Below are 23,736 nucleotides of genomic sequence, written 5' to 3'. Positions count from 1 at the left end.
TTCAGTACAGATTAGATTAGTTTAAAGACAGATTTACTAAAATACCTTTCCTTTAACAGTTCATTTTATAACGATATTTTAAAACAGAAAACAAATATGAATGTGGATGAACAAGAAATCTTAAAAGAACATCTCAGCGAAGAGAAAGGAATAGCCCCGGACTGTGATAACATTAACATTAAAAGGGATAAATAGATTTAAGTTACATCTCAACAAGCATGTCTTGATCTGACATAAAATGTTGTTCAATATTTGCTAGAAAGTTTACATTGGAATAAGGCTATAGCCATATCGGAGTGACCATTTAGTGCAATTGGAGTAAGCATACATGAATGTAAATCAAAGCCAAAGGTCATGTACCTCATGCTCTGAAGATACTGTATCATTTCTATACTCTAGATGTCCTATACTCCCATTAACTTGAGTTTCACTGAAAGGATTGTGATCAAATACCTTGAAATAACAGGTATGCAGATTTGACGACATACATTCAAATACAATGTATCTAACCACGTATGAAAGGTTGCCCACTTACTATAGTAAATTCCCATCCTCTCTTTATCAAATCCATTATCCTTTACAAATAAAAACAAGAAACTATATATCATGACAAGCTACCTGAAGAGAACATTATCATCAGACTTCAACTAGCAAATTAGGTATTCGTTGTTTTCAAATATTCAAAGAATTTCTTTGACAGGTTTTTAGAAAGGTGTTTTCATGAGGCTGAATTTTTTTATGCAAAGCTCTGTCTTTCGATGGGTAAGCAGCTAGACTAGATACATCACTAGCTAGATTTGTGCAAAAGACTACAGCATTTCTTTGAAAGAAAAGGAATTCCTCTGATTCCGTCTGACTCCTTTGAATAACACTCCCCTCAGAATCGACACATTTCTGCTTCGTCCGATTATTTTTGTTGTTCCTCTCCAGTGACAAAACCATTGAATTCTTTGTGTCAGAGGGTCTGATAAAATAACTCATGTCTCAGGAGAATGAGCTTTTAATTGTGAGCTAGAGCCTATCAAGGCTCAGTGGAGCCATTGTACAAGCATAGAAGAAAAAGGGATTTATCCTGTTTGTAAGTAATGTCAATTATTATCTAGGCCTATAGGCAACTATTTGATATAGAGAACAAGTGTTTGAACATTTGGGCATAGGATAAACAGGTCATTGAAACATACTGCAGCTGACGCTAAAAAAGCAAGCATGAATTCAGTAAATTCATGCATGATGTGTCAGCTGTATTCTCCAATGGGAAGTCACACAAAGAACAAACGATGTACGGCAGTTCTTTAAATCAAACAAAATCAAACCAAAAATCCCAAAATCCAAATCAAACCAAATTCAGTGATACAAGGAGGGAGAGTGGGGTTATTGTGACCAGAAATTCAGGTTATTTGATCCGTCTCAACATGTTCCCATTCAGACTTAAAGGAAATGGGGAAGGTTGGCTTTGACTTCTGACAAAGCCACTCCCTTAATGCCAACAGCAACATTTTGAAGTTTAGAGTCCTAGCTCAACAGAGGGCTTCCTCCATGGTCTCAGATGGCCATTTTGTAATTACAATCGTCCTCTTCGCGCCAGGGAGGTTGGCAGCTGATCAAAACTACTGTCAGAGCCATCCCTGTACACCAATGGAGTGTGCGACTGTGCCTCTCCTCCCTCCACTCTCTCCTTCTCTTCCTCTCATCATCTCTCTCCGGCTCTTTCTATTTCTCTCTCGCTTTCTCTCTCGCTTTCTCTCTCTCTCTCTCAGATGTTCTCCAGGACATCACAGGGCACGTAGCCTCTCTTCTTTCCACTGGCCACTCGGATGAAGCCGCTGTGTTCATCCTCACCGCTTACACAAATCTGGTGAAACAGAGACGAATACTCTCGTGATTTGGTTGCTCTCGTGTACAAGCAAAATACATTTTAACACATTCATTAAACAATGCACATTGACCCTAAGGGGCAAAGTAGCTTTAGGACCACTGTAATAAATATATCATTTCCCCCACCATATAACAATGACACCTGACTGTAATTGGCCTGATAGTCTTCAATACAGCTGCAGAGAGGTAGTGTGAATGGCTATGTGACTAGAGAGAGCAGATGTTGCTACTCATTGGGGATCGAGGCAGAGCTAGGAGGTCACTGACTCATCTTCAAAGTGTTTGGAATGAATGCATCTCCATTTGGCGTTACTAGCCTGAACTCTCCTCTGAATCCCAAAATGCCCATGCAAAGCATTGTGGGAAAAGGATTTGAGACAGCAAAGCCATTTGCCATGCCAAAATGGTAATGCCATGGAAACTGCTGAGAGACGGGTGACTCCCAATTGGCCAGCTCAGGTCAATCCTTTGAAGTTAATGTTCTGGGAGTGAATCTGTGGACTGAGTGCTCAGGATTCCCATTTGCCTATGAGAATTGGTGGGAGGAGGAACTATGTCCGATGCCCACTTTTTGCTGGGGCTTGATCATGAACTGCGCCAAATAAAGTAGTACATGGAAACAATTAAGGGACTAACAATAAACATTCTTTAACAATGGATAATAACATTCATGTTTGCTTGTGTATCATTTCAAATGGGCATAATTGGGTCCTTTTTTGTTGCAAAGTAGTTTGCCATATTGTATTTTTATATAACAGTGGGATCACGTACCTGTCCTTCCTTCAGGGTGATCTGGCCTTGCTCCTTGCAGCCGATGAACGTCCGGTGACACCTGAACACTCTGTCCCCGTCCTTCACCTGGTGAGCAAAGGCTGCTGGGAAGAAACCAATCCTGTCCTCGATTACGCCCTGGAACCATCATCCAGATGAAATGTTATACACCATGACAACTACTACTTATACTATCATGGCAGCAGACTTGTGCGGTGTAGTGGTTTAAGTGTAAGTACTAGGTGCACTGTAAAAATTGGACTCAAAACACCATGGTTGTGTAATGAAACCATGAAAAGTAGTGCACCTAACCTAAGATCTGGTGTTTGGAGGGGGTAAACCCAATGTAAGTGCTTTGATACACAGAAAGTGTTTTAAAACATATACACTACTGTTCAAAAGTTTGGGGTGACATCCTTGTTTTTGAAAGAAAAGCCCATTTTGCCCATTAAAATAACATCAAATTGATCAGAAATACAGTCCTGATTAAAGAAGCAATAAAATTGGCCTTCTTTAGACTAGTTGAGTATCTGGGGCATCAGCATTTGTGGGTTGGATTACAGGCTCAAAAGGGCCAGAAACAAAGAACTTTCTTCTAAAACTCGTCAGTCTATCCTTGTTCTGAGAAATGAAGGCTATTCCATGCGAGAAATTGCCAAGAAACTGAAGATCTCGTACAACGCTGTTTTCTACTCCCTTCACAGAACAGCGTAAACTGGCTCTAACCAGAAAAGAAAGAGGAGTGGGAGGCCCCGGTGCACAACTGAGCAATGGCAATGATCACAAGAGCAGCTGCTCACTGATTTGACGGGTCCAACGCAGCTCCACCTTCGACACTGCCAAAACATCCGCTATGCGGGTGTCTGCCATCGCCGGTTAACGCTTGATCTGATTGAATTTAAGCCTTCATAAAAATCAATGCCAGTCATTTCTATGATTTGTTCATTTAATTTTACCAAAGAAATTCTGAATAAATCCCACTTAATATGTTGCTCAAAATGTAAGTATATTTTATGAGGATTACCAAAGATATACAAAATTGCGTGATTGAACTCATTGTAAGTCTGGATTTAATCTCCTTGCTCTTCCTATCTTGCCACATGGCTCTCTTTTTAGAGGATTGTGAGTCATTCCAAATGTTTTGACTTGATGATTCTTATACACAATGTTGTATGCATGTTTGAAGAAAAAAAAGTATACTTCTATATTAGTATTAATCCGCATGTTGTGCTATGAGGTGTAACTGGTCATGATGAACAGATATTAAAACAGTCAGGAAAAAATTACATTCAAAGATGAGACGACCCATTCCCACATTTCCAACTTTTAATTGTAGAGACAAATACAGCATCCTGCAATGTCTGCTGTAAAACATGTAGTTATTGCTGGTGGATTGAGTACTGTGCTCAACAATGCCTACCATAATGGGTTAAACTGGCAAATGATCAGATTCATAAATCAATGTTAAACATAAAAATACTGTAATAATACTGTCATTCTGCATTAGGCAGGATTTGAAACACCATTATAGTGTTTAGAAGCTATAGAGAGAGGGAACGTCACCAAAGGAGAAGGCATCTAATTCTGCATTAAATACAACAAAAAGTGTTTTAACCGTTTCTGTCAAGGTGTTGCACGACACTTGATTAAGGGGTGTTACAACACACCATGTAATGTTTCAAAACATCTCGGGATGATGTGTTTCAATACTACAGCAAAGTTAAGGTTTCGTCTCCTTCGTGTTGGTGGCAGCTCAGTTGCCACTAGTGTTCTGGTGTTACAAAGCACTTAATTTAAACACTGTGTCTTCCAAAAGTGACACCCTCTCATACATACCTTCCACCAATCATCATTGGAGTCGTCTGCCAGTACGATTCTGTCTCCGGGTCTAAATTGGAAATAAATTGCGTATTAAAAATCAATGTCACAGGAACAGCCAAATACATACATTGAATGTACAAAACATTAAGGACACCTGCTCTTGCCATGACATAGGTGAAAGCTATGATCCCTTATTTATGTCACTTCTTAAATCCCATTCAATCAGTGTCGATGAAGGGGAGCAGACAGGTTAAAGATGGATTTTTAAGCCTTGAGACAATTGAGACATGGATTGTGTATGTGTGCCATTCAGAGAGTGTAAGTGCCTTTGAACAGGGTATGGTAGTAGGTGCCAGGAGCACCGGCTTGTGCCAAGAATTGCAACGCTGCTGGGTTTTTCATGCTCAACAGTTTTCCGTGTGTATGAAGAATGGTCCAGCACCCAAAGGATATCCAGCCAACTTGATACAACTGTGGGAAGCATTGGAGTTAACATGGGCCAGCATCCCTGTGAATCGCTTTTGACACCTTGTAGAGTCCATGCCCTGATGAATTGAGGCTGTTCTGAGGGCAAAATATAGGGGGAGTGTGCAAGTCAATATTAGGAAGCTGTTCCTAATGTTTGGTATACTCAGTGTATAATCTAAAACATATTGCCGTTATGTCAGTATAAATATTGGAGGACAAAGGACTGTTGGATATTCTGGAGTACAGAATATGGTGATTCAGACACATGCTACTGCTGTTCCCTACAGGGTAGCTGAAGTCAGTGAAAACAGCCTCTGCTGCCTCCTCACACTGTTCAATGACACTCCATTATTGTCAGTTGTCAATGGCCATACAAACGATACCTCAGTTTTCACCTATTGTTTTTTCTTCCTTATGTGTCCTCATTGTTATCCATTCAAAGCCTATGTAAAGCCTTGACAAATATTTTTCAACCAATGAGAAACAACAGTCAGTGTAGTTGTTCCTGCTTGTCATTCATCTCGTGGTCTAATTAGAGGACTGGTACTGAAAATGCTCTCTGAGTTACTCAAAGAGAATAGAGCTCTGGTGCTCTATATGAGATCTCATCTGACAATAAGAAAGACAAACATGAAATAATGTTGTTTCAATTACCACTTGTTGCTTCCTGAAGTCATATGCCTCTTTTAAACATGCTGTCTATTGAATTATGACTAGGGTTGCTTTTCATATAAATTGTCCATATATCCTGGTTAAAAGATTCCTGAAAACATCGGAATAATAGGAATTTTTGCTACCCTAAACAGGACTGTTTAGTTTGAACATGATACAAATTAATGAATTTTAGATGGTTTCCCTATTGAATTATATCAATCCTTTTTACCCAAACTAATTGAGCCTCTGCAGTATGTTTAATTATGCCATAGAGACAGAAAAGCTCCCAGACACACTTGAACAGGCACTGATCACAGTTTTGTTAAAACCTGGCAAAGATCCTCTGCTTTGTGGGTTGTATAGACCAATATCTCTATTGAACACTTCATATAAGATTCTTGCGAAACTCATAGCTCATAGGTTCTTCTGGACTTGGTTGATATGGACCAATCAAGCTTTGTAAGAAACCGCACATCTCCTGATAATATCAGAAGATTATTTAATGTTATGCATTATGTAGTGAATGACCAAGAATCTGTAATGGCGGCTTCATTAGATGTGGAAAAAGCTTTTGACCGCATAGAATGGAACTACCTGTTTGAAGTTTTCCAGAGGATGAATATTGGACCTAAGTATGTAGGTCTGATTAGATTACTGTACAAATGTCCGGTAGCTCAGATCCTGACTAATGGAAAAATTTCCTCACAGTTCTCTCTATCACGTTGCACAAGACAGAGTTGTCCCGCTAGTCCTCTCCTTTTTTTCTTTGGCTATAGAGCCACTGGCAGAAGCTTTCAGATCACATCCATCCATCCATGGTGTTCGTATAGGTGGGTGTGAACATCTGGTCTCGCTATATGCCGATGACATTTTGCCTTACCTCTCTAAACCAGAAATTTTACTCCGAGCATTAGTTGACATCCTGAAAGAACATGGGACCTTTTCAGGATATAAAATAAACCTATCGAAGAGTATAATTATGCCTTTTAACAGGGCAGCTATGCAGAACCCAATCTTAGACCAGCCGTTTCCTTGGAAACCACAGAAAATGACATATCTTGGATTGCAAATTACTTCTGAAATTATTAAGACATATCAACTGAACTATACTCCACTTCTCAAAAAGGTTGGGGAAGAATTGGATAGATGGCGGGATTTACCAATTTCTCTTATATGGGGCGGGTCAATTGTGTAAAGATGTGATATTACCAAAATGTTTTTACCTTTTTCAAACCTTGCCCTTTCCTAATCCCAAAGCTTTTTTCAAACAACTTAATAGGAAGGTTTCTTCATTTCTGTGGAAAGGGAAACCCCCCAGAGTGAAACTCACAACTTTATGCAAACCATACTCAGAAGGGGGACTTACTCTACCTGACTTCCAGTTGTATTACTGGCCATCTCAGTTAAAGGCTGTGTGGGTATGGCAAGATACAACAACAAGTTCACCCTCTTGGAGACAGATAGAGGAGGAGTGACTGACCCCTGCTACATTGGCATCTAAACCTTATATTAGCCCACCTAAAGCTTTGCTAGGTCTCATAAACAACCATAAACAACCCTTTCATTAAAAACACTTCAAATATATGGATAGAAGTCTGTAAACAAACAGAAGAGCTTAGATATATATATGAACAAACACCTTTCTATAATAACTCCCATCTTACCCAAAGTCCTGAGAGATGGTATTACATTTTCTTGGTTCAACAAAGGAATTAAAACATTTGGTAATCTCTATAGAGAAGGTGAACAACTATCCTTTCAACAACTGGCATCTCATTTTCAGTTACCTCAAACTAATTTCTTCAAGTACCTACAGGTTAGGCATTACATTGCCACTCAGCAGGGAGGTAGGATTCAGCTCATGAGTAAAGCTAAAACTGATCAACTGTGGCTGGAGAGGAAAGGGGTAAAATGTTTCATTTCCTACATGTACTCTGGTCTTCAAGCTCTGTTGGGGAACGATGAACCTTGGAAAGCTTGCATGAAGTGGCATGATGACCTTGGTCTCATCGTTGAAGATGAGAAATGTCCCCATTTTAGATGCTCAGCGTCTTTCATTTAACACAAGGCACAAGTTGATGCAATTCAATATTTTACATAGGGTCTACTTTACACCAGAGATACTGTATAAGATCAATTCTGAATATTCAAAATTTTGCTCTAGGTGTAAAACAGGAGTGGGCACATTTATGTATATGTTTTTGTCCTGCCCTGAACTAAGCTATTATTGGAAAGACATTATTCAGATCTTATCACAGGTCACTAATATGACGGTACCACTAGATCCTTCCCTTATACTTCTTGGAGAGGATTCTGTTCTACAAGTTAATATTTGCAGCAAAACCAGATTCATTACATTTGCAGTCATTGCAGCCAATAAATAAACAGCTATTATATGGAAGAGTGACACTCCGCCAAGCAAGCAAACGTGGCTAAAATAACTATCTTCCTATATTCCATCTGAAAAAAGAACATACAATTAACGCAATAAACCCTTATTACTTTCTTCATGAATGTATTATTATTATTTGTTTTTGTGTTGCATTCTAGCATGGAATGTGAAGGTAATTCTGTTTCTTTTTTTTGTTGATAATCAGTGAAGCTAATACCGGTAGAGTGGAGGGAGGGGGGTGTTCATGTGTTGGGGGGGAGGGTTTTGCACGATGTGCCCCCATGTAGCATGGTGTTTTGTGTAGGTGGAAGGGGCATTATCTGTGTCATATTTTGATGATTGTTAAATAGTAAAAAAAAAAATTAAAAAATGCCAATAAATATATTGTACAATTGTTTTTTGATTTTGAACAATTAAGTATATAGCCAATCCGATATGTTTGGAAACATGCTTTTAGTATTCATAATCACCATCATAATCATGGAGCAATAGGCTAATCAAAAAATGCCAAAGAAAGTTATCACAAGCCAGGTGTAAAAAGTTCACAAAAGAGATTGAAATGTTCCCGCTTTTGATGAGGCATTGTGATGACATTGTGAATTTTTTGTGTTCGTCTGTTGTATTGATTAAGGTCTGTATTAGAATCCTGAGACCTTGATCATGTCTAGTTTGGTTTTCATTGGAAAACATTTAAAACAACACTTGGAGCAGCGGGCAACTGTACAGCAGCTAATTGTGGGCTAGGAGTCATGCTGTTCTGTGGGTATCAATTAGAGGTCGACCGATTATGATTTTTCAACGCCGATACCGATACCGATTATTGGAGGACCAAAAACCCCGATACCGATTAATCGGACGATTTTAAAACACTTTTTAAAAATTTACAACAATACTGAGAACACTTATTTTAACTTAATATAATACATCAATAAAATCTATTTAGCCTCAAGTAAATAATGAAACATGTTCAATTTGGTTTAAATAATGCAAAAACAAAGTGTTGGAGAAGAAAGTAAAAGTGCAATATGTGCTATGTAAGAAGGCTAACGTTTCAGTTCCTTGCTCAGAACATGAGAACATATGAAAGCTGGTGGTTCCTTTTAACATGAGTCTTCAATATTCCAAGGTAAGAAGTTTTAGGTTGTAGTTATTATAGGAATTATAGGACTATTTCCCTCTATACCATTTGTATTTCATTAACCTTTGACTATTAGATGTTCTTATAGGCACTTTAGTATTGACAGTGTAACAGTATAGCTTCCGTCCCTCTCCTCGCTCCTCCCTGGGCTCGAACCAGCAACACAACGACAACAGCCATCATCGAAGCATCGTTACCCATGCAGAGCAAGGGGAACAACTACTAGAAGGCTCAGAGCGAGTGACGTTTGAAACGCTATTAGCGTGCGCTAACTAGCTAGCCATTTCACTTCGGTTACACCAGCCTCATCTCGGGAATTGATAGGCTTGAAGTCATAAACAGCGCAATGCTTGACGCACAACGAAGAGCTGCTGGCAAAACACACGAAAGTGCTGTTTGAATGAATGTTTACGCGCCTGCTTCTGCCTACCACCGCTCAGTCAGATACTTAGATGCTTGTATGCTCAGTCAGATTATATGCAACGCAGGACATGCTAGATAAACTAGTAATATCATCAACCATGTGTAGTTAACTAGTGATTATGATTGATTGTTTTTTATAAGATAAGTTTAATGCTAGCTAGCAACTTACCTTGGCTTACTGCATTCGCGTAACAGGCTCCTTGTGGAGTGCAAACAGAGAGAGGCAGGTGGTTATAGCGTTGGACTAGTTAACTGTAAGGTTGCAAGATTGGATCCCCCGAGCTGACAAGGTGAAAATGTGTCGTTCTGCCCCTGAACGAGGCAGTTAACCCACCGTTCCTAGGCCGTCATTGAAAATAAGAAGGTGTTCTTAACTGACTTGCCTAGTTAAATAAAGGTATAAAAACAAAATCGGCAAATCGGTGCCCAAAAATACAGATTTCCGATTGTTATGAAAACTTTAAATTGGCCCTAATTAATCGTCCATTCTGATTAATCGGTCAACCTTTAGTGTCAATACATTTCAAATTAAGTGTGGGATGATTGAAATCTTTCTGGGGATCTCATTTTGGAGCGTCAAAGAGTAGACTATCAGGATTACTGAGGGAATGATGTAGTAAAATGGATACTAGGGCCAAGGGCTGTTGAGAGAGAAACCCTTATTTCGTAACAGCGAATCAAAAAGTACATTAAAAAAGGTTTACGTTATGGTAGTCCAGACAATTGTCAGTTTACAAAAGGTTTTAGAAAATCTCAGAGACACAGAGCCATTGTCTCATAACTATCATATTGTCATCGGGTCAAATTATATCTTTATAATCTTTTTTCAGTTAATGTTTGGTTTACACTCCGTGAAAAAAAGGGTACAGTTAGGGAACATAATGTACCTTCAGAGTAATCTCACATCAAAAGTGCCTTTTCCCCAAGAACACTAAGGTAACCTGCCTAAATGACTACCAATCCGTGGCACTCACGTCTGTAGCCATGAAGTGCTTTGAAAGGCTGGTCATGGCTCACATCAACACCATCATCCCGGAAACCCTAGACCCACTCCAATTTGCATACCGCTCCAATAGATCCACAGACGACGCAATCTGAATCACACTCCACACTGCCCTTTCCTGCCTGGACAAAAGGAACAACTATGTGAGAATGCTGTTCATTGACTACAGGTCAGCCAGCGTTCAACATCATAGTGCCCACAAAGCTCATCACTAAGCTAGGGACCATGGGACAAAACACCTCCCTCTGAAACTGGATCCTGGACTTCCTGACGGGCCACCCCCAGGTGGCAAGGGTAGGCAACAACACATCTGCCATGCTGATCCTCAACACTGGGGCCCCTCAGGGGTGAGTGCTTAGTCCCCTCCTGTACTCCCGGTTCACCCACGACTGCATGGCCAAACACGATTCCAACACCATCATTAAGTTTGCTGACGACACAACAGTGGTAGGTCTGATCACCGACAACGATGAGACGGCCTATAGGGAGGAGGTCAGAGACCAGGCAGTGTGGTGCGATGACAATGTAAGCAAGACAAAGGAGCTGATCGTGGACTACAGGAAAAAGCGGTCCGTACAGACCCCCATTAACATCGACGGGGATGTAGTGGAGCGGGTCGAGAGTTTCAAGTTCCTTGGTGTCCACATCACCAACGAACTATCATGGTCCAAACACACCAAGACAGTAGTGAAGAGGGCACAACAACACCTTTTCCCCCTCAAGAGACTGAAAATATTTGGCTGGGGTCCCCAGATCCTCAAAAAATTATACAGCTGCACCATCGAGAGCATCCTGACCGGTTGCATCACCGCCTGGTATGGCAACTGCTTGGCATCTGACCTTAAGGACCTACATAGGGTGGTGCATTCAGCACAGTACATCATTAGGACCAAGTTTCCTGACATCCAGGACGTACAGTTGAAGTCGGAAGTTTACATACACTTAGGTTGGAGTCATTAAAACTCATTTTTCAACCACTCCACAAATTTCTTGTTAACAAACTATAGTTTTTGCTTGTCGGTTAGGACATCTACTTTGTGCACGACACAAGTCATTTTTCCAACAATTGTTTACAGACAGATTAGTACACTTATAATTCACTGTATCACAATTCCAGTGGGTCAGAAGTTTACATACACTAAGTTGACTGTGCCTTTAAACAGCTTGGCATATTCCAAAAAATGGTGCCATGGCTTCAGAAGCTTTTGATAGGCTAATTGACATAATTTGAGTCAATTGGAAGTGTACCTGTGGATGTATTTCAAGGCCTACCTTCAAACTCAGTGCCTATTTGCTTGAGATTATGGGAAAATCAAAAAAATCAGCCAGGACCTCAGAAAAAAATGTGTAGACCTCCACAAGTCTTGTTCATTCTTGGGAGCAATTTCAAAATGCCTGACGGTACCACGTTCATCTGTACAAACAATAGTACACAAGTATTAACACCATGGGACCACACAGCCGTCATACCGCTCAGGAAGGAGATGCGTTCTGTCTCCTAGAGATGAACATACTTTGGTGCGAAAAGTGCAAATCTATCCCAGAACAACAGCAAATGACCTTGTGAAGATGCTGGAGGAAACCGGTACAAAAGTATCTACAGTGGGGCAAAAAATTATTTAGTCAGCCACCAATTGTTGTTTCTGTGTACCAATGGAAAGTCTACAAAACTATGAGCAAACCAGTCTATCTATTGAATGCATGGATTTGGATTGTGATGATACCAAAGAATGAATCCTTTACAAATTGTGCTTTTTGCTTCTTCTTAGTAATATTGTTTTGATGGATGTATTTATGTTTTGAGAAGGCAACTACATTTTGAAAACACATGTACTGTTTCGCAAAAGGCCACAGAGTTCTGTGTCAACAACATTGTTCCAAAAAATGCTTGTACACGATTGAGAAAAAGTACAAGTACAATTCTATACCTTGTTTTTCCTGAGAGTGTATGATTAGGAGACGGTTTAATGGTCGTTTAACTGAGCAGGTAGAAACGGAAGATCACACACATATCACAGACAATTCAATTATAATGTGTAACAAAAAAATACAATGTTTGTACATGTTGTATTAGAGAAGAACTCTGACAAATATCTATTGAGCAGTGATTAGAGCATGCATTCAGTGACGCCTGCCTGCTTATCTAGGTAAACACAGTATATGTTAGTCATTCAAAAGGAGCATAGGTAATTGTTAACACAATGGGATTACAAAGAGAATGCAGGACAGGTTCAGGCAAAGCCAAGGCCCTTTAGAAACCAATCAAACATCCATCCAGTTCTGACAGTGAGCTGCTAGGAGCTTTTGGCCTCTGCAGATAAGAGACTTTTAACTAAGCAATCCCACGAATTAATCTGACCATTGATTAGTCTGTTTTTTGTTAGTGTGTGTGTGTGTGGATCCCACTGACCTCATCTCCAGGTCTTCACTTTCCTGGGGTGTGAATGTGAACAAAGCCACATAGGTGTTGAGCTGCAGTATGTCCTTCTGCAGCAGTCTCCTCTCCTACAAAACACACACACACACACACACACACACACACACACACACACACACACACACACACACACACACACACACACACACACACACACACACACACACACACACACACACAGAAGCTGTCAGCACAATCCACCAAACAGGTTGTCTGAGCATAGACATGCAAAAAACGACAACAGATTTTTGTTATTCATTAATCGAATCAAAAAACTTTTTTTGTAATTTGGCACACAGAAACTTTGGACACATGGTGTAGAAAATAAAACGATCACTATCTATTACTGGTATTTTAGATACTAATGCTCGGTCATAAGTGACTATTCTTTTTTCTCTCTTTCCTTTCTTGTATGCTAAGCTATTTTGGAACACAAATCAGTAAACTATTTATGTTGAAATTGTACATTGTGTATATGTACAGTACCAGTGAAAAGTTTGGACACACCTACCCATTCAAGGGTTTTTCTTTATTTTTACTATTTTCTAAATTGTAGAATAATAGTGAAGACATCAACACTATGAAATAACACACATGGAATCATGTAGTAACCAAAGAAGTGTTCAACAAATGTAAATATATTTGATATTTGAGATTCTTCAAAGTCGCCACCCTTTCCCTTGATGACAGCTTTGCACACTCTTGGCATTCTCTCAACCAGCTTCACCTGGAATGCTTTTCCAACAGTCTTGAATGAGTTCCCACATATGTTGAGCACTAGTTGACTGCTTTTCCTTCCCTCTGAGGTCCAACTCCTCCCTTCTGATCTGAGGGCCTGACTACACCAGACCAGTAGGCAGCACTATAGATGTCATTGGCAACAGTGGCACCATAGGATAGTGGACTTTGTCTCATGGAAATTAATGTTAGATTTCAATTATGCAGATGAACAATGTGAAATATCGTGACTAGTATATCATGATTAGTATAATCAAATATTGTTGCCATATTATGTGGTCTGAACATAGTGAAAAGTGGATATTTATACTGTAAAATGAGAATGAGTCCTGCCGCTGGCGCAGTCAGCATATTACTGCTATGAGAGTCTATTTGGGAATGCTAATGTTGAGAGTACCAACTGTGATTTAAATCAACATAGTAATGTTTTCAATGATTGCACATAAAGTAAGATAGTTCCTACATGATAGAGTGCTTGCTTTGTTATCTAACTAATCTTGTGTCCTTTCTGCCATCCTGTGAACCCCAATCATTGCTGTTCGGAGCTATGTTTCCTTTTGATTATTCCAAGATTATAATGAGCTGTTGTTCCAATCGAAGGAAGGAAAATTGCTCAAGTCGTTCTGCCACCTGCTACTGTAAAGTTTCCACAACATTATATCATCAACATGAGTGGGAGGAAGCATTCCCTTGTTTAGTTGTTCTGTTTTCATAAGCGCCCAGGAAATTAAAAGACAACAAAAGCGGGGGCGGAGAGGATGTTGTTAGAGAAGAGCTAACCCAATTATTGCAGACACATTTTGTTAATGTAATTGCACACACCCACACCGAAAGGCATTTTTCTACTTTTGTCACAATTAGTCGCGAGTTCACAATGACCTAAAATATTGCTGCAACCAGTCAACAAACTTGTTCTCATTGTAGTTCTCATACAGGAGAAAATACTTTGGCTATATGAATTGAGGGAGAATCATAGCAAAGTAGAGACCACAATGTACTGTACATTTGCTAAACGGTCTTATTCCATTCCAACAGAAATAACAACATCACAAGGTCCCTCTCCTCCCAGACTGCAGTTATGGTACTGCATAGCTATGATGTGTCGTGTCTTGGGATGACGTGTTCCAAAATGGTCAGCATGCGTCACCCAGGTGGGCAACTGATATTAGTGATGGATGAGCTGAGTTACTCTCTAGCAATGCTCTGTTGGCTCTGGGTTAAAATGCAGTAAGGCACAGAAACTTTAGGCGATCCATTATGGCAAAACAACAGCTCTCTGGGGGCCTTTCGACTCTGATGGCTAGCGCTAGGTGATAATATATGTACTGTATGTGTCTGTATGGTGGTCATTACATTGGGAAAGCGGAGATCACGGAAGAAAGACCAATAAGAAATAGTAAAGCATTAGAGGTTATATGAGGAGCAGCAAATAAAGTCTACTAGCTCACATTTTAGTGTGAGAAGTACAAGCCATTTGATTAGTTCTCAATCGTTCAATACATGGGGACATTACATTTCCAGGGAACAGGTGTGTTCAGAATATGGGAAAATAAATAGGCTGCAAATTTGAAAAGGCCAGCCGGTTGTTTGTGGCTCTTATTTCAGATAGGACAGGAGGCACCATGGGGCAATCTGCTCCTGCAGTGTGTGGTTAATTCAAAGTCAGAGCCTGTGTCTCTGTGCCAGGCTTTTATAGACCTGCCTTCAGACAGACAAATGACCTCCACCCAGCTGTGCTAAGCTCAGCCAGATAAGAGTGGAAAATACCACTTTACATGTTTCAGCGAGCTGGCCAGGAGAGATTGCATAGTGTATGCGTGTGCAGCGTGTGTGTTTCAAGTTTTATTTCAAGATCCAAGTTTTATTAGTCATTTTTAGAGGATACACATGGTAAACACTGTCCAATAAAATGCTTACTTGTAGGTTCCTTCTCAACAACGCAACAACAATAAGAAATAATAAAAGATAAGAATACAAACATAAAGTTATAGGAGTATTGTTAGAGGGTCCTGAAAATGATTTTTATTTGGGTTCCAGGCAGGTATTAACCCTGCCTAAAGGAAAATAGTAGGATAGATAGAGACCCACTACCAGATGCACGCATATCAGAAGAGACTGCCTAGAGGGTAGCCTGTTTTACAGATAGTCAGTGGAGAGAAAGGATAAGACACACCATATAAAACACGTCACAGCACGGCGGTAACCCAAAACAATAATACCTCATAAAAGAATAATGCCAACAATTGACAAGAATAAACCCAGTCATAATTTGCAATATTCTGTATTACCTCCCAGTGGAGGAGTGAGGGGGGAATTAATGGGTGTGTAGGGGTGTGTTCATAGACAAAAAAGGCCTTAAAATGTCCAAAATCGTCTCGGCCAAATGTTAATAGTACCACACCAAATCAATACAGTTCAAAGAACAATAAACAAACTTGCACACAACCTCCCTTTAACTAAAATGTCAACCCATTTAAAATAAAATAAAATAGTATTTGTCACATGCACCGAATACAACAGTTGTAGTCCTTACCGTGAAATGCTTACTTACAAGCCCTTAACCAACAATGCAGTTTTAGGAAAATAGAGTTAAGAAATATTTACTAAATAAACTAAAGCAAAAAAAGTTACACAATGAAATAACAATAATGAGGCTATATACTGCCTCTGCCATTGCTCTAATTCTGTGAAGGGAAGTCTTTACCAGATACAGGACTCCAGACCAAATTCTCTCTGACCAAGGTCTGCAGTTCATCTCAGAATTTACAAAGAGCTCTGTACCTATTAAGGTGTAGTTGCCAAGCTGACCACGGCCTACCTGACCGAGAGGGTACACCTGAAGGGGATGTGATTGCTTCATTTGTGGGGGATCAGCACACAAGGTGGGATCAGCATCTTCCTGAATTTCGCTTTGCACTGAACTCTAAAAGGTCCGATGGACAGAGTCTTGCAAAGTTCCAACGTTTCATCTGACTGCTCAGCGTTTGATGCAGTCCAACACCACCATACCTTGCTAGCCAGAGCAGAGGCCAGCAGAATCTTTTTATTTAACTGGGCAAGTCAGTTAAGAACAAATTCTTATTTTCAATGACGGCCTAGGAACAGTGGGTTAACTGCCTGTTCAGGGGCAGAACGACAGATTTGGGGATTTGAACTTGCAACCTTCCGGTTACTAGTCCCCCGCTCTAACCGCTCTAACCACTAGGCTACCATAGCCAACACAACAACAGCTCAGAAACTATGACAAACATGGACGAGACATGTGGTTCAAAACCAGTCTTGTGTCTGGATCCGTTCTAATCATCTGTCAAAGGTGCCCAAGCAGTTCACTGCCAAGCTAGCTTTGAGATTGAAAAGGTCCCTACTGTGTGGTGCAGCAGTTGGGGTCGGTGAGCTACCTGGTCTGTTTGGAAGACACTGGGAAGATGTCAGGACGGTGCATGTTGTGGACCTAAAGCCTTGCTACCCTATGGCAGAAGAGCTGGATCGCAGGCAAAAGCAACATCTGCAGGAACTCTTCTTGGAGGACTCCGATGATGAGAACGTCCCTGATATTGTGTAGTGGGAACATGAACCTGCCAAAGCCTGAATCCTCTCTGTTTCTGGGGGGAGGAGAGTGTGACAAAATCCTGCACGGCGCCTTCACTGTGCGCTGCCACTTTAAGAGCGCATCAGTAGTCAGGAAGGAGAAAAAAAAGATAGCTCTTCCGGCTCTGTGTGGGAGCTCCCAGTTGGCTCGCAGTTTGATACTGTGTGCAACTCTGCAGAAGTCTATTTTGAGCGTGCTTAGTTTGTAAAGTGTTTAAGTCGATCGGCGGTGTTACCGCTCTAGGTAGTAGTTGTAATCTTTCGGGACCGCTCCTGTTATTGATCGCATGGATTAGTAGCAACATTGTTGTAAAACTTTAACATACAAACCATCAGACGGACAGACAGTGCAACAGCTAAGACCCCCCCTCTCTCGCTTAGTTTAATTTTCTCTCTATCATTCCAGTGCTTTATACTGCAGCAGACTTTCTTTTTTTTAATATGCTCCCTTTGATGTTCAGTGTCGCTGGAGTATTATTGCCATTCCAGATGTATTTGGGTTGACATTTTAGTTAAAGGGAGCTTGTGAGCGAGTTGATTGTTTATTGTTGCTTGAACTGTATTGATTTGGTGTGTTACTACTGACATTTTCCCGAGAAGATTTGGGACATTTTAAGGCCTTTGTTTTGTCTGTGAACACACCCCCACACACCCATTCATTCCCCCCTCACTCCTCCACTGGGAGGTAATACAGAATATTGCAAATTCTCTAAGGGTTATGACTGGGTTCATTCTTGTCAATTGTTGGCATTATTCTTTTATGAGGTATTATTGGTTTGGGTTACCACTGGGAGGTAATACAGAATATTGCAAATACTGGTACTGAGTCAATGTCAATGTATGGGGGTACAGGTTAGTCAAGGTAATTTGTACATGTAGGTAGGGGTAAAGTGACTATGCATAGATAATAAACAGTAAGTAGCAGCAGTGTAAAAACAAATGGGGGGTGTCATTGCAAATAGACCAGGTGGCCGTTTGATTAATTGTGGCTTGGAGGCAGAAGCTGCTAAGGAGCCTTTTGGACCTAGACGTGGTGCTCTGGTCCGCTTGCCTTGTGGTAGCAGAGAGAAGAGTCTATGACTTGGGTGACTGGAGTCTGACAATTTTTTGGGCCTTCCTCTGACACCGCCTAGCATATAGTTCCTGGATGGCAGGAAGCTTGGCCCCAGTGATGTACTAGGCCATGCGCACTACTCTCTGTAGTGCCTTACGGTTGGATGCAGAGCAGTTGCCATACCAGGCGGTGATGCTCTCGATGGTGCAGCCGTATAACTTTTTGAGGATCTGGGGACCCATAACAAATATTTTCAGTCTCCTGAGGGGGGAAAGGTATTGTCGTGCCCTCTTCACGACTGTCTTGGTGTGTTTGGACCATAATAGTTCATTGGTGATGTGGACGCAAAGGAACTTGAAAGTCCACTACAGCCCCGTCGATGCTCCACTACAGCCCCGTCGATGCGAATGGGGGCGTGTTCGGCCTGTAGTCCACGATCTTTTCCTTTGTCTTGCTCACGTCGAGGGAGAGGTTGTTGACCTGGTACCACACTGCCAGGTCTCTGACCTCCCTATAGGCTGTCTCATCGTTGTCGGTAATCAGGCCTACTACAACTGAGTCGTCAGCAAACTTAATGATGGCGTTGGAATCGTGCTTGGCCACGCAGTTGTGGATGAACAGGGAGTACAGGAGGGGACTCAACACACACCTCTGAGGAACCCCCGTGTTGAGTATCAGCATGGCAGATGAGTTGTTGCCTACCATTACCACCTTGGGCGGCCCGTTAGGAAGTCCAGGATCCAGGTCCTTAGTAATGAGCTTTGTGGACACTATGGTGTTGAACGCTGAACTTTAGTCAATGAACAGCATTCTCACATACGTCTTCCTTTTGTCCAGGTGGGAAAGGACAGTGTGAAGTGCGATTGAGATTGCGTCACCTGTGGATCTGTTGGGGCGGTATGCAAATTGGAGTGGGTCTAGGGTTTGTGGGATGAAGGTGTTGATGTGCGCCATGACCAGCATTTCAAAGCACTACATGGCTACCAATGTAGTACCAATGTAGTCATTTAGGCAGGTTAACTTCGCTATCTTGAGCACTTTTCTTTATTTTCTTGAACCATGTAGGTATTACAGACTCGGTTAGGGAGAGGTTGAAACTGTCAGTAAACTTACCAATCGGTCCGTGTATGCTCTGAGTACACGTCCTGGTAATCCATCTGGTCCCGCGGCCTTGTGAATTTTGACCTTTTTAAAGGTCTTGCTCACATTGGTTATGGAGAGTGTGATCACACAGTCCTCCGGAACAGCTGGTGCTCTTATGCATGCTTCAGTGTTTACTTGCCTAGAAGCAAGCATAAAATGCATTTAGCCATCTGGTAGGCTTGCGTCACTGGGCAGCTCGCAGCTGGGCTTTCCTTTGTAGTTCGTATAGTTTGCAAGCCCTCCCACATCCAACAAGCATCAGAGCCAGTGTAGTAGGATGCAATTTTAGTCCTGTATTGACGCTTTGCCTGTTTGATGGTTAATCTGAGGGCATAGCGGGATTTCTTATAAGCATCCGGATTTCTGTCCCGCTCCTTGAAAGCTGCAGCTCTAGCCTTTAGCTCCTGGGCTCCCAAGTGGCGCAGTGGTCTAAGACACTGCATCTCAGTGCAAGAGGTGTCACTGCAGCACCTGGTTTGTATCAAGGCTGAATCACATCCGGCCATGATTTGGAGTCCCATAGGGCGGCGTACAATTGGCCCAGCGCCGTCCGGGTTTGGCCGGGGAAGGCCATCATTGTAAATAAGAATTTGTTCTTAACTGACTTGCCTAGTTAAATAAAGGTTATATAATAAAAATAAAAAAATTAATCGATGGCTTCTGGTTGGGGTATGTACATACGGTCACTGTGGGGACGATGTTGTCGATGCACTTATTCATGAAGTCGGTGACTGAGGTGGTATACTCTCAATGCCATTGGAATAATTCCGGAACATTTTCCAGTCTGTGCTAGCAAAACAGTCCTGTAGCGTAGCATCCGCGTCATCTGACCACCTCCGTATTGAGCGAGTCACTGGTACTTCCTGTTTTAGTTTTTGCTTGTAAGCATGAATCAGGAGGATAAAATGATGGTCAGATTTTCCAAATAGAGGGAGAGCTTTGTATGCATCTCTGTGTGTGGTGCAAAGGTGGTCTAGAGTTGTTTTTCCTCTGGTTGCACATGTGACATGCTGGTAGAAATTAGGTAAAACGGATTTAAGTTTGCCTGCAATAAAGTCCCCGGCCACTAGGAGCACCGCTGTTGATTGAGCACTTTCTTGTTTGCTTATGGCCTTATACAGCTCGTTGAGTGCGGTCTTAGTACCAGCGTCGGTTTGTGGTGGTAAATAGATGGCTACGAAAATATAGATGAAAACTCTCTTGGTAGATAGTGTGGTCTACAGCTTATCATGAGGTAATCTACCTCAGGAGAGCAATACCTCGAGACTACCTTAATATTAGACACCGCGCACCAGCTGTTATTGACAAATAGATACACACCCCCAATCCTCGTCTTACCGGACATACCTGTTCTGTCATGCCGAATCACGGAAAACCCAGCCAACTGTATATTATCCGTGTCATCGTTCAGCCACGACTCTGTGAAACATAAGATATTAAAGGTTTTAATGTCCCAAATGGAGCTCATCCAGTTTATTCTCCAGTGATTGATTGCATGTTGGCTAATAGAACGGATGGTGCAGGCGGTTTACCCGACAAATTCTCACAAGGCACCCTGATACCTGCCCCTAGTATTTCCTTCTTTTCTTCATGCGAATGACAGGGATTTCGGCCTTGTCTGGGAGCAACATTATATCCGTTGTGTCTGACTCATTAAAGATAAAATCTTCATCCAGTTCGAGGTGAGTATTCGCTGTTCTGATATCCAGAATCTCTTTTCAGTCATAAAAGACGGTAGCATCAACATTATGTACAAAATAAGTCACAAACGATGCGGAAAAAACACACAAAATAGCACAATTGGTTAGATGCCCGTAAAACGGCAGCCATCCCCTCCGGCACCATTCTTCATTCAAATGCATCTGGCAGGGCAATAATAGTTCAGTGGCACTGAACATCAAAGAGAGCACATTGAAAAAAGGAAAGTCTGCTGCAGTGTAAAGCACTGGAACGATGGAGGGAAAACGAGAGTAAGAGAGAGAGGGGGGTCTTAGCTGTTGACTTCAGGCTTGCAATAGCATTGTCTGTCCATCTGATGGTTTGTTGGTTTGTATGCTTCGCAATAATGTTGCTACTAATCCATGCGATCAGTAACAGGAGCGGTCCTGAAGGATTACAACCACAACCTAGAGCAGTAACACCGCCGATCGACTTAAACACTTTACAAACTAAGCACGCTGAAAATAGACTTCTGCAGAGATGCACACACTATCAAACTGCCGCGACAACTGAGAGCTCCCACACAGAGCCGGAAGAGCTATCTTTATTTTCTCATTCCTGACTGCTGATGCGCTTTTAAAGTGTCAGCGCCCGGTAAAGACTTCGTGCAGGATTTCGCCACAATGTAAATGTGTCAGTAGAATAGAATAAACACTTGCTGTGTTGCAGTGTGTGTGTGTGTGTGTGTGTGTGTGTGTGTGTGTGAAAAAAAGCTGTGTTGGTAGTGCATGTTTGATTGTATATCTTTGTGTTTATCTGATCTTTTCCAAAGTTGACATTAAGGATAAACATGTCAAATATTTATAAATAGAGACTGGATAGAAATATTACAAATATGAACGTTCTGATACTACAACTTTGTCATTCTACCATCGTAGAAGCCAGAGAGGGTAAAATAAATATGTCTAAGATTTCCCCATAAAATGTTTAATATTATAGTGGGCAATATGGAGTTCGCACAGGTTTGCCAACTTTCACTGAAACAAAACTATGAATTCTGTAACATGTCAGCTGCACGCAGAAAATAAATATTGCACAGACCAGAGCTGGAGATATAAACATTAGGGTCAGAGTCTATTCACATCTGTGTGTGCCAGTGGCCAAGGCAGGAATACCATTTGTCTGTCAGGGAGATAGGTTTTTCTCCCAACTCCTGGGAAATTCAGAAGTAATGGGAGTCTGGCCAAGAGTAGCACACTGATGGACACACACACAGCAAGAACTGGCTCAGGATCAGTTCTCAGGCTAAAGAGTAGAGTACAGCTCGCCAGCAAGCACAGTACAGACACATTTCTCAGAGGCTTTCAATAGCATACTGTTCTTAGCTCCAGAGCAGTTGGTGCTATACTTAGAATTCAATGATGTCAATGTGTTAGTCCGAAGGAGAAATGGGCACTGGACTAAGGATAGCTGTGGGCAAAAAATCCTGCAGCATGCACAAACAATAGGGGCTGAGAAAAAAATCTGTCACAGGGCTCCATTTTCTATTTCCAGACCAGAAGTTATTATGATTTGTCATGATCATCTCTCACAGAATTTATTTATACCTGTGTTCAATGTGCCAGCAATCTTTTTCAATGCGTTTGTGCTTGGTCATAAAATAGCGCAGCACCCAAGACAAAAGGGCTGTCGATGAGGCAGGCGTCTCGCGAGAGACGTTATTTGTGACCTCATAAAACAGTATGAAAATCAAAAGAATCCTTATTTCTGTTTGTGTGTTCTACTCTGTTCCACTAGAATAAGACAGACAGGCCGCTTCACACACCCACATGTGCCACATCGTACCATTTCCTCAACCATTTTCTAGTGTTACATCCATTTTCTCTTTCTACTGGCCCTGATTAAAGTATCTGGGTGTTAAGTGGCCTCCTGGATGAGTAAAAAGCACAATCAAACATTTTTTTTTAAACTATAGCATTCCAAAGATATACAGTGGATTCGGAAAGTATTCAGACCCCTTGACTTTTTCCACATTTTGATACGTTACAGCCTTATTCTAAAATAGATTTTAAAAACATATAGCCTCATCAATGTACAGACAAGACCCCATTATGACAAAGTGAAAACAGGCTTTTAGAAACTTTTGCAAATTAATGAAAAGTAAAAAACAGAAATACCTTATTTACGTAACTATTCAGACCCTTTGCTATGAGACTCGAAATTGAGCTCAGGTGCTTCCTGTTTCCATTGATCATCCTTGAGATGTTTCTACAACTTGATTCTACTCCACCTGTGGTAAATGCAATTGATAGGACAGGATTTGGAAAGGCACACAACTGTCTATATAAGATCCCACAGTTGACAGTGCATGTCAGAGCAAAAACCAACACATGAGGTCAAAGGAAATGTCCGTAGAGCTCCGAGACTGGATTGTGTCGAGGCACTGATCTGGGTAAGGGTTTGGCCTCCATCATTCTTAAACAGAGAAGTTTGGAACCACCAAGACTCTTCCTAGAGCTGGCCATCCGGCCAAACTGAGCAATCGGGGGAGAGGGGCCTTGGTCAGGGAGGT

General features: G+C 41.3%; 1 protein-coding gene across 1 annotated transcript in view; it reads right to left on the bottom strand.

Moving 5' to 3' along the window:
- Window positions 1-51: 51 nt before the first annotated feature.
- The window catches only part of LOC110505296 (SH3 and cysteine-rich domain-containing protein), an 86,587-nt gene continuing 62,902 nt past the window's right edge, over window positions 52-23,736 (bottom strand). Inside the window, exons 8-11 of the mRNA XM_021584440.2 lie at window positions 12,956-13,050; window positions 4,483-4,534; window positions 2,647-2,784; window positions 52-1,852 (exon numbers count right to left, since the gene is read on the bottom strand). Of these exons, the coding sequence (XP_021440115.2) occupies window positions 1,754-1,852; window positions 2,647-2,784; window positions 4,483-4,534; window positions 12,956-13,050 (384 nt within the window). The 3' untranslated portion in view covers window positions 52-1,753. The remainder of the gene's footprint in view (window positions 1,853-2,646; window positions 2,785-4,482; window positions 4,535-12,955; window positions 13,051-23,736) is intronic.

The sequence above is a fragment of the Oncorhynchus mykiss genome, chromosome 25 (genome assembly GCF_013265735.2).
Source record: "Oncorhynchus mykiss isolate Arlee chromosome 25, USDA_OmykA_1.1, whole genome shotgun sequence".
Classification (NCBI taxonomy): Eukaryota; Metazoa; Chordata; class Actinopteri; order Salmoniformes; family Salmonidae; genus Oncorhynchus; species Oncorhynchus mykiss.
Note: the sequence above shows the minus strand (reverse complement) of the source record. Positions and strands in the feature narration are given on the sequence as shown.